At 36.3% G+C, this 12409-nt stretch overlaps 1 protein-coding gene across 12 annotated transcripts in view; it reads left to right on the top strand.

Annotated features, from left to right (window-relative positions):
• Window positions 1-12409, top strand: part of LOC148657144 (pituitary adenylate cyclase-activating polypeptide type I receptor-like) — a 189352-nt gene that overhangs the window by 99718 nt on the left and 77225 nt on the right. For 9 of the 12 annotated variants that reach the window (XM_088643017.1, XM_088643018.1, XM_088643024.1 and 6 more), the window contains one exon: window positions 11786-11882. In XM_088643017.1, the coding sequence (XP_088499143.1) occupies window positions 11786-11882 (97 nt within the window). Of the gene's footprint in view, window positions 1-3961; window positions 4049-4102; window positions 4147-11081; window positions 11103-11785; window positions 11883-12409 lie in introns of those variants that run through there. The other 3 variants (XM_088643022.1, XM_088643021.1, XM_088643023.1) reach the window with 3 other exon arrangements.

Genomic DNA, 12409 nt, shown 5'->3' with positions numbered 1-12409 from the left:
TGTGATTTTAAAGTTTGGACTTATTCTAAGACTGTGATAACTAGTTTTGGAATACAGAAACTGAATGAAATTTTCTAAATGTTGCTCTAATAATAATGTCTTACTAGTGTCCTCTGTTAATTAACAAGAAATTGCTGTGCCCAACCCCTTCCAATAATGTGCTTTTTAATGAAAAATAGTATTTGCACATTTTTAAAGTGAATATTTTAATCAATGTCAGAGCCAAAACTAAATACTTCCATGAGTTAATTTACCCATGCTATTCTTTTATGTGTTGCTTTTAACAATTCTAATATTTTTTTCAGGTCTGTAAACTGTTTTTTTCTGTCTTTGAATGTTGGAAAATTTTATTTTTTACACTGCATAGGCAACACTTCTGATTTGTATCTTCTAATTGCTCCATAAACTACTAAGGCCAAATATTCCTAGAATTGGATTTATTTGCTTTAGGGGTAAAAATCTTTTAAGCTTTTAACATTGAATTATAATATCATTCTTTTGTTATTTCCAAATTCCTCTCTTCCCAATTCAGTGCTTGGTTGCTCAGTCTCATGCCTTCTTAGTCTTCTTCTATAAAATTCTATCAAATCATGGGAGCCACTGATCGCTGCAAACGTGAGAACCCTGTTCTACAGTACTAAGTACAATCTTACCCTACTCTATGTACCCTAGTTTGTAAAGTGTGCCACTTTTGCTATTTTTGAAGAATATTCTAGTGACATGAGCCAAACTCAAATTAGCACAACCTGAGTTCAGTGTGCATACAGTGAGCTCCAGATATGTCTTTTATAGCTTTTCAGCACCATATCACCAGTTAATTAAAATGTATTGACACATTCCTGCAGGGTACGGTTGATTTATTTCTCTAGTGGGCATAAATTCATGGATATTCTGATATTTGGTGTGCTTGTGATATACAGTAAGGTGTATTTGGAAGACGTATTTATGAATATATCAAAAGACTGCAAGACTGACATGATCTTGGCACCAGAAATCAGTCACTACCTATTTTTAAATAAGGTAGTCCCTGGAGAAGTGTGTAGAATTCTGGAGTTATTACAGGAAGTTGTGTATTTAAATCATGGATAGGGCAATGCTATCCATGAGCAAGGTACTTCACTGAAATTGTTTGAAATTGCTTGTTAGTGATAAAAGACCATTGAAGCATTAAAAAATGTACATTAAAAAAATACATCTGTATATGTCTCAGTAATAATAAAAGCTGTCCAATGAATTTTTTTAACACTGCTTTTATTTCATTTAAAATTAAGAGCAGTTTAATCTTTCCTTCATGTGCCACCACTACAAGTATTACAATTTTTGCTTTCTCCTAAAAATAAACAAAATGTGAGTCAGTGGACAATGTAAATTAAGAGCAATATTTAGGATTTTGAATCAGAGGCACTTCTTTAAAAAGGTTGCAAAAGGTTGTAGGAGTCCAGAACAAGCCACCCAGCCAAATAGTACAAGCTGATATCCAGGCTTTCTTCATTCTCAGAAAAACTAGGTGTGTCAAACATCTACTGAAGATGTGTCAATGTGTTGTAATAGTAACCTTTTTGTGCTCTAATGTATATTTCCGTCTCCTGCTTTGTTATGCAGGAAGTCAAAGACTGGTGGTATCTGTTTGTCATGCCTTTTTTATGAGAGGGATTTTCTTAATTTCGTTGTCATTGCCACATCATGTGCCAAGTCAACTATAAATAACAGAAGGTCATCCTTAGTATCTTAATCTTCTCTTTCATCTTTTGGAAGATTAGACAAAGGGGCATCCTTTTGGCCCTGGTGACAAGGACTCCTACTTCTTCACCTATGGAATCTTCTGCAGCCCAAGTAGTGGGTCTTTTGTTCAATGAGCAACACTCTCCCTCTTGAAAAAGGGGTTGTTCTTATTAGCTACAGTATATACAATCTTCAGACTTGCTCCTGCAAGTGACTTGATGGTTTCAGTCTCCTGGACCAGCTGCTCTTTGGGGGGGGCTTTTAGATCTCCTACAGTTTGATTCAGCTGGGATCATAACTGGCTGAGCTGCATCTCCCTGTCATGTACAGTATTTGTTCCTGTGTTTTGCTCAGGTGGTGCTGGATTAAAGTCAGCTCCCCGCTCTGTTTACATGTTCCTTGCTTGGCCATGTCTAGCTAGCTCTGAACTTTTGGATCTTGGCTACTGTAAACCTGCTACACTTGTTCTAGACGTTTCTGAAGGACCTTATGCAGAAATTGCAGTGATTCTGTGGCAGTCTAGCTGAGGTTATCCTTCCTCCATTTCTTGAAGCATCTAAGGGAAAGTGTCAGAAAGTGTCTGTCTGTCACTATATCAACATTCTTTGCAGTCTGGGCAGAATTTAACTTTTCTTTTTACTGTTTTAGCTGATGACCGTGCTTTGATTGCTTAAAAGTTTTTAGGATTTTGAAATTTTGTTGTTAAATTTCTTATATCAATTTGAGAATCTCATTCTCCAGTATTTAAAAGGTGGAACGTCTTGTCCATTTCTTTTCTTTGGCTGGCCTCAAGCATGCCCTTTGTACAGAGTTCTCTACTCCATCTGCATCATCTCGGCAGTTGCCTGCACAAGCTGAGTGCGGAGACACTATACCTGCATCTCCCTGTCCTTCCCTTCCGCCTCCGTGCTGGACACTCTGGTGTGGAGCTTTGGGAGGAAAGTCGCATCTCATTTGGAATGTTTGGAATGTCTTCATAGAGATAGTCACAAACTGGCTGTTTACAGGCACTCATCTTGGTTCCTAGTTTTTCTTTCTGCTGCTGTTCAGACTGCAGTGCCTCACTCTTCTCCTTCAGCACGCTGGTCCATTTAGTACTACTTTAGTCCTGAAGCAGTTTCTGTAATTCATCCTTCTGCTTGCTCTCAGTCCGATTGGGGCCCAATCAATGGCCTAGGAATCTGTTTGCTTCTCACCCACTCCCGGCATTTGTTCAGTACAAAGTAGGTAATTGTCATCCACCGACCCCTCCAATAGCTCTGGGAACATTGGTCTCTTCCCCCATTCTGTTCTTACTCCTCTTCCTCACTCTCTATAAACAGGAGGCTAAATAATTCCTCTTTTTCTTGACACCTTTACGAACTTACTGGAGCTCAGGATTCATCATCATAAGGGCCACATTCACATTTTTCAATCTTCCTTTTTCCAACTGCTTCTAATACAACTGCTTCTAACGGCAGTCATCTGCATTGTGGCCATACTCCATACAGGAAAAGCATATTTGGGCCTCCTCAAAGTCAATCTGCATCTCTTCCTTCTCCCAAGCTTTTGTATACATCTCCTGGACCATGTCTTGAATTGAGGGCTGTCATCAGGCAAGGAGACTGTTGCTTTAATTCCCTCTGAAGACCTTCATCTACCACTGAAGTCCAGGAGTATTTTTACTACGCCTTGAGAAAGGTGTTTCCTGCCTTCTGCCTTCAGCCATAAGGGAGTCCTAGGATCACTCATTTACTCCAAGGCCAATATATTCTTCTATGCATTTATTTTCTTCTAATAAAATCCTTCACACATTCACTAAAAAGCCATGGGCGTGGTTCCAATACCATAGTCTGTGCCAATATGCTCCAACATACGTGACATGCCAGGGGTTGGTGTGTTATAACATAATTTTTTTAATAGGCTGGTCCAGGTAAACAGGCACACAAACACGGCCATAACGTACAAATCGGTGTTCTTTTGTTTAAAGTTTAGGGAACATTAAACAATCACCTCAACAAAAACAAAATCCTACTTTCTTTTTGAGCTACTGGATGTCTTTTTCTATCACAACTAGGCAGTTAAGATGCCTACCAGTCTCAGTAACAGCTCTCATTATAATCCAGTCACTCTCTGAGATTCTTCACTTAGTCTCTCTCTAAACTTTTACAAAAGTTGCAGGTCCCTGGTTCCTGAATTTCTTGGCTTGTCATTTCCTTCTCCTTTCTTGTAGTTGCAGCTTCTAGCCTTCAGACCAAAAATATAACCCATCTTGGAAGCTTTTGCTTCCAGTTTTTTAAACTGTGATCTGACCAACTGTCTTCCAGCAACTGGTCAGTGAACTGAGGTAAGCGGCTCATTCCTCATTGCTTTCTTGGGAATACAGTCAAATCAAGGGCTGCCATTTTGTCTCAACTTGCAGTATTATCATAAAACAAACCAAAGGTGGGTTTACAGTTTCATTAAAAATATAAACATGAATATGAGGATAATCAAAATCTTTTGATTCAAAGCAAATTCTGCAAACAGTTTTCTGAAAGTGGTTAAAGAAGTGTGAAATTGTCAATTAGGAGAGGTATTTTAAACTGGTTGTGTATGTGAGAAAATGTGGAGAATGTTTCAGTGGAGTAAATACAAAGACTTTAGTTAAGCCATGTATGTATAGACTTGAGGAAGTTAGAAGATTTAACATCTTATTTTACAGAAGAGTGTTTTAGGTTTATGGATCATTAAGTTTCTGTTTACAGCAGGTGGGAGTTGTGCATTCCAGATGGGCCGCATCTTAACTGAAGCAGAAATGATGCATTGTGTCTGTTCTTTTCTGGACATCTTATTATGTTAATTGCAACATATTTACTTTCAGATTTTAAACACTGTCAGAAAACTTGAAATTGTTTGTGGTATTGCTTGGAAAGTATGAAAAAGAAAGCTTTAATTCTGTAAGACATGCTGTTTTGTATTTGCATCATTATAATGAACAAATACAGTAGGTTGCCTTCTTAAAACCCTACTGCACAAGAAACAGAGTATTTTAATATTAATACTTTATAAATGTAATATAAAAATAAAAGGCTATCAAATTGCTTCTGTAAATTTTAAAACACTTAATTCTCAGTTTTTCTCTTCAAAGACCTATAGCTATTATTTTACTCATTTAATTTTTAAAACTGTTAAGCCTTCCTGTCAGCATCTGTTTTTGCTTGACTGCCTGCTGCTTAGCAACAGGAATGCTAATTATCAGAGATAATACATCGCCACAATCTAACTTCTATAAACAGTTTATTTAGAATTTCAGCAGTGTCATAGCCTACATATATCCTGATTAGCTTTTCCAGTTTTCTAGATAGCTTTTGGAGCCTTTTAACATACAGTAATAGTGCTCAGGAATTCACAGGCATTAAGACTTTAAGTACATATTCAGCATACTTTTCTAATACAATTGATGCTTAGAGATCTATACTATATAACATTTATAATATATAAAACAAATAACACACAAAAGGATATACCTTTTCATTCATTTATTGGTCAGAATGATCCAACATTAAAAACCCACGATTAATATATTTGACCAAAAATTAAGCCAAATTCTACTTGTTGGAAAACACAATGGCTGAAAAGTACGTTTTGATATTTTTTTATATTAAAATTGATATTTTTATTATAATACTTAGCAAACATATTGTGAAGGCACGTATATTAAGTCCTTAATTAAGACATGGATGTGAACAGAAACCGTTTCATGTTTGTCTGAATTTCATTCTTCTTAGGCTTAATTATTACAATATGCTCCTTAGGTATAGAGGTAAAAACACCACAGTAAATTAAGACAAGAAAATATATATTTTTCAACTCAAATTTCTATGCAATAGATACTTGTTCTCTCAAAGTAGGATAAATCTATTTTCCACGCCCAATATTTTACAATCCGATTATTTTAAAAATAATTCAAATCTTCTTTTAATTTCCTAAGCTCTTTCATAAATATATAAATTTAGTTAGTGCCCACCCTGATTATTTAATAAACAACAATAATTTATTCAGGAAAATTATGTATGCTGCTCTCTTTGTTGGACTATTGTGGATATTATTTCTTCCATATAGTTTTAACTGTACTCTCCTCCTTTCAACATGTAGCACACCAGCTAATCCATGTGCACACAGAGAGTGCACAACAGCATAAAGGGAGTATTAGGGTGTGTGTTATTAATGTGCTTTCAGATGTGATTAGTGTTACTGTGCCACTCTGCCCTCGACTTCTCCTTCTTAATGATAATTCCTAAGTTACTAACAATCTTCAGGCAGACATGTTGTGTTTGCATATCTAACTGCATTCAGAAAATCTAATCTATGAGGTTGAGTGGAGACTGAGATACCATTAGAATGTCAGCAATGTATTTAACTGACTTTCAGTTGACCGTGATAAAATTTAAGATTCCAGGTTAAACTCCTTGGTTCTATGTGACATTAGTCCCATTTCAAGTCTTTCCCTAGGTCCTTAAAAAGGTCCTTAAGCAGTTAATGTTTTTAATAAGATTCACTTTGGGTTTCATACCAGTTGTACTACAAAAACTACACTGGTGTGTGTAAGAAATGACATATTCATGAGTAAAGATTAATATAAAATTTCCAGTTTGGTTCTTTGGAGCTTAATTCTGATAGAGATACAGTAGATCACTCCATCTTAATTATTTTAATGTGTGAGTGGGCTTAGAAGATAATGTCTATGTCTAAAACAGGTTTAAGTAATACCTTTCAAAAAAACTGTTTTGTTTGGTGGGGGAATCAGGGTTACATTTAATACATCTTACCTCCATTGTCAATCAAGAGTTCTGTTGTTTCTCAAACTGTATAGTCTCTGCATGTTAACGTCAGATAAGTGATAGTGTATTCATTACATCAAAAGTTTGTTGTGAAAGATAGAGGTTTTGATTGTACTTTCTCACCCACAATATAATTAACAAAAACATACGTGGGTGATGTAACTACTAATTTGAAATTCTAATTAAACATTTGATGTTATTATTGATTCTATAAAAGTTTTGAGTCACAAATTATAAAGATAACAAAAGTTTATTGTGATCTGATTGTCAAATATAAATGTATTCTTTTATATATTATGCCTATGGCATATACAAAATTCAGCTGCAAAGGTTTAAGAACAAACAATAACTACTTCCTGAGCTGTCTTTACTAGACTGACAACTAGTGAGATGTGTGACTTATTTGAAAAAAAAAAGTTTATTTTTAAAGCAGTAAATGAAATGGCATTCTTATACTCTTGCAAGTTGTAATTATTTGCAAATCTTTGTTTTCTTTTAAAAATATTTTACTCCATTTAATCCACATACGGTATAAATTCATATATCAAACTCTCAAGTGACCTATCATTTTTGGTAAAAAAAAACCAACAACAAGATGTTAGAACAAATTGAACATTTTGGGGTAGTTTTGTTTCAGTGTTTTCAGACACACTATTTCTAAATCATCTATTCATAGTTTGTACAAAATACAATGTGAAAATGAAACTTTAAAGATTACTGATTTTTGCTGTATTTTACATTGAAATTGTAATCCATGTTTCTATATTCTTACACTTAAATTTGAAAGATAACTACAGTATAATTAAAAGTATAGTTAAGAACAGTCAACTTCATCTTCTGTCCAACTGATGCTTTTCATTCAGTATAAAAGCTGTTTTAATAATTATGTACAGTGCCTTGCGAAAGTATTCGGCCCCCTTGAACTTTTCAACCTTTTGCCACATTTCAGGCTTCAAACATAAAGATATATTTTTTTTATTTTATGTGAAGAATCACCAACAAGTGGGACACAATTGTGAAGTGGAACGAAATCTATTGGATTTTTGAAACTTTTTTAACTAATAAAAAAATGAAAAGTGGGGCGTGCAAAATTATTCGGCCCCCTTGCGTTAATACTTTGTAGAGCCACCTTTTGCTGCGATTACAGCTGCAAGTCGCTTGGGGTATGTCTCTATCAGTTTTGCACATCGAGAGACTGAAATTCTTGCCCATTCTTCCTTGCAAAACAGCTCGAGCTCAGTGAGGTTGGATGGAGAGCGTTTGTGAACAGCAGTTTTCAGCTCTTTCCACAGATTCTCGATTGGATTCAGGTCTGGACTTTGACTTGGCCATTCAAACACCTGGATACGTTTATTTGTGAACCATTCCTTTGTAGATTTTGCTGTATGTTTGGGATCATTGTCTTGTTGGAAGATAAATCTCCGTCCCAGTTTCAGGTCTTTTGCAGACTCCAACAGGTTTTCATCCAGAATGGTCCTGTATTTGGCTGCATCCATCTTCCCCTCAATTTTAACCATCTTCCCTGTACCTGCTGAAGAAAAGCAGGCCCAAACCATGATGCTGCCACCACCATGTTTGACAGTGGGGATGGTGTGTTGAGGGTGATGAGCTGTGTTGCTTTTACGCCAAACATATCGTTTTGCATTGTGGCCAAAAAGTTCGATTTTGGTTTCATCTGACCAGAGCACCTTCTTCCACATGTTTGGGGTGTCTCCCAGGTGGCTTGTGGCAAACTTTAGACGAGACTTTTTATGGATATCTTTGAGAAATGGCTTTCTTCTTGCCACTCTTCCATAAAGGCCAGATTTGTGCAGTGTAAGACTGATTGTTGTCCTATGGACAGACTCTCCCACCTCAGCTGTAGTTCTCTGCAGTTCATCCAGAGTGATCATGGGCCTCTTGGCTGCATCTCTGATCAGTCTTCTCCTTGTCTGAGCTGAACGTTTAGAGGGACGGCCAAGTCTTGGTAGATTTGCAGTGGTCTGATACTCCTTCCATTTCAAGATGATCGCTTGCACAGTGCTCCTTGGGATGTTTGAACCTTGGGAAATCTTTTTGTATCCAAATCCGGCTTTAAACTTCTCCACAACAGTATTACGGACCTGCCTGGTGTGTTCCTTGGTCTTCATGATGCTCTCTGCGCTTTCAACAGAACCTTGAGACTATCACAGAGCAGGTGCATTTATACAGAGACTTGATTACACACAGGTGGATTCTATTTATCACCATCAGTCATTTAGGACAACATTGGATCATTCAGAGATCCTCGCTGAACTTCTGGAGTGAGTTTGCTGCACTGAAAGTAAAGGGGCCGAATAATTTTGCACGCCCCACTTTTCATTTTTTTATTAGTTAAAAAAGTTTCAAAAATCCAATAGATTTCGTTCCACTTCACAATTGTGTCCCACTTGTTGGTGATTCTTCACATAAAATAAAAAAATTATATCTTTATGTTTGAAGCCTGAAATGTGGCAAAAGGTTGAAAAGTTCAAGGGGGCCGAATACTTTCGCAAGGCACTGTAGTGCAAGTTTGTATTGTGGTACTATCCCACAACCTTCAGTGTTTGTAGTAGATCTGTTAAAAAAAGAAACTATGCACTTATCTATTACACAATTTAAATTGACCATCTTAGCAGCAGACCAGGAAAGGAAAAAATGAAGAAAACACAGAAAAATTTACTTACATGCTTGGTTTTTTAAATTTCATTAGCTGCAGATAATTCCACTCACTGGCATTCAGAGGCAAAATCACAGCCAGAGACATGGCCAGAGATAAGGCCTGGGTAACAGTAACCAGATGGCTGCTATTGAGATTTCACAGCACACTCTTGTAAACTGCAAGGCAAGCTGGTCACCCCATCCATAAAATACACTGTCATTGAACCATTTACCCAGAATCTACAAAATGTGTTTAAAACAATTATTTTTTAAGAATATATACAACACAAAAAATACCTGTAAGGGCAGTGGTGTGGAGAATAATTATTTTATATATTTCTGTTGTGGTCTACACAAACTGTACAGGTATGTACTGTATGTAACAGAGCAGTATGCCTTGAAGATTTCTATGGGTGGTAACAAGGGTGGAGTTGCAGAAATTCAAGGCAGCAGCTTACCTTTGGTTGGGTGTTCTTTGTCAGAGCATGAAAGAGGAAGCTCTGCCTCCTGAATTAACCCATAATCTCTCAGTCACTTCCAGAACTAGAGCCAAGCAGTCCACTAGAGCAGTAGACATGTCTGCCACATCAGAATGCCAGCGTCCTGCTGTGGGTCATTTGACTGATATTGGGTGGTGGAAATCTCTATAATTTTAAATATACACTTGAACTAAAAAAGTATTCATGTGTGACACTGATTATTAGACTGTGTGATCAGGAAAATGGGCTGGGTAATTACAGCAATGTATTTCAAAATAGCTATCCAAATAGTAACATTCATTTAGTAATCCAACAGTAACAACATCATCCATTTATATATCCAGAGTTCCTAAACCTAGCTTCAGTACTGCAGGTGCTTACTGTATACCTTAGTACCTTATACTGCAGGTACTTCTCCATCTTAAATACTTTTTAAGATGGAAAAAAGCAATTCAAATAGAGAGTTTCATTGGGGTAACTCACCTGCCTGAGGAGAATAACATACTATAGATGGGACTTTTGGAATGCCCAAAAAGAAAAAATAGACTCCATAACATTGAACCAGAGGTCTTAAGATTTAAAAATTAAAGATAAAGTATGAATGATGAAATATCTTTCTCTAAACAGAAATGAAAGATCTGGAAGTACTTTTAGTAGTATTTGCAAATCAACCAGAGAGAGGAAAAAGTTCAAAACATGCTCCTTGACTAATGTTTGTACAAGGATGAAGAAGGAGAATATACTATATGAGAATCCTCAATGGCAGAAAAAGTTGAACTTATTTAGGAACATCTAATTTGATGTAATCTTTAGAATTTCAGAGCACCAGCACTCAAAGAATAAAACGCAGTGATTGAGATTCTTTGATGAGTATGGAAGGAAACTTCGACAATCAAAGAAATGACAGGAAAACATTTGGAGCTTAAGATGGCTAAGTGCATTGAGGAAGTGGTGTCGGAAATTGTGGCAAATCACTTTTGATTTGTCTATAAGTAATGGGTCGGAAGGGATGGTTACTAAGATGCATATACTGTAAATAGTAGCAGCAATAGGGAGAAATTCATAAGGACTGTATGTGGAGTCAGATTTTATATAATGCATGAGGGTCATTATGCTGTGGAGAAGTGATCCAGGAACATGATGCAGTATACAGAAAGATATGGAATATGACTTCTGAAAAGATGCTTGACTGGCATCAAAAGTCCTGAATTTCTGAAATAGGAAAATGAAGGATAAATACTTAGAAGAGGTTACAAATAGAATCCCAGGTGAGACATTTGGGAAGGTTTGTGGTTCACAGAAATTTAGAGCACTTTTATTTAAATTTAAAGGACCCCAGGGACATAGCTGCACTGGAGTTCTGAGGATGGATTACATTATCAGAAAGAGCTTGGAGAGAGAGAGATTGAAGGCGAGACTCTTTGAGCTGAAATAAGAAAAGGTGATTCCCTACTCCTTCGGGGTCCTTTTCAGACAATCATGGGGGATTCAAAAGGCAGTTGGGGGCTGACACCACACCAGCTTACTGAATTGATGGAAATGCTGAAGTTTTTGGTTTTCTTTAAATAAGCAAAATATAAAGGGGAGCCATGGAGAACAGCACAATAAGATCTGTCTCTGGTGAACATACCAACTGCAAAAAATAAAACACACAAGCCCATAGTTAAGAAGTTTGATATGTTCATATACAATAGGTATCTGGATTGACCGAGATTGTTTCGATTTCCTCCAGAAATTTAAAACTCATTTGAGTTTAATTTTATTTAAATTAGAAATAAGAAATTATTTTTAAAAAAATTGGTATTGACACCTTGTGTCTTAATTAGAGAATGAAAGTCCATTAACATAAGGAAGTGTAAGAAGCATTATTTTGTCAGAGGATGGAGAATTTTTTTAAGTGTACATACAGTACAGTACATACTGTGTTATTCATATTATGCATGTGCAGTATTGTATTAGTGTTTCAGAAAGCCAAGTGGAAAAAACAAAACCATGAAAACGTTGCAAAAAACTGTAAAATAATGATGTTTCATATTATTTTATGAAATATCTAAATATTTTTAAAATAAGTAGAAGTGAAGTTATTGTGTCCCATATCTAAGCATTGTTATATGTATTTTACAGGTATCTGCTATGCATTCAGACTGTGTGATTAAGAGAGAACAAGAAGAGTGCTTGGAAAAAATCAGGCAAGAAAACACCATTAGTGACCCTACTTTTGGTAAGAGGTTTGTCTACCGTTTCCTAAAAGTTGTTATAATGTCAGGCAATGTGTACATATATATATTTAAAGCCAAGTTCTGGACACTTGGAAACCAAAGATGGTAGGTATGCATAGATTGCATGCTATTGAGTCCAAATTCTGGGATGATTTTTGCAGAAATCAAAGCAAAATCCTAGATAACAATATACCTCACTTACTGTACCATCTGCTGCAAGAAGGCACCACTCATGTGATCTTTTGCCTCCCCCTCCAGGAGATCTGTAAAAGGTGGTGCCACCGACTCCACAGTAGGAATATTGTGAGGGTGACCTTCGGGACTGTTCATCTTTGTACAAGAACTTGCTCTGCATTAAATTCTTATCTGCAGTCTCAACTACTCACTGCATCTAGAGCTAAGAAGCATTGCTAAAGTTTTCAGCCTTGGCTTTCTTAAATATTTACTGAGATCCTACTGAAACTGATACAAATACAAATGATATTGGCTGTAGACAAACTAAATGGAGTTCTAATTGTAAAAATAATAT

This window comes from Lepisosteus platostomus, chromosome 8 (genome assembly GCF_059453375.1).
Source record: "Lepisosteus platostomus isolate fLepPlt1 chromosome 8, fLepPlt1.hap1, whole genome shotgun sequence".
Taxonomy (NCBI): domain Eukaryota; kingdom Metazoa; phylum Chordata; class Actinopteri; order Semionotiformes; family Lepisosteidae; genus Lepisosteus; species Lepisosteus platostomus.
Note: the sequence above shows the minus strand (reverse complement) of the source record. Positions and strands in the feature narration are given on the sequence as shown.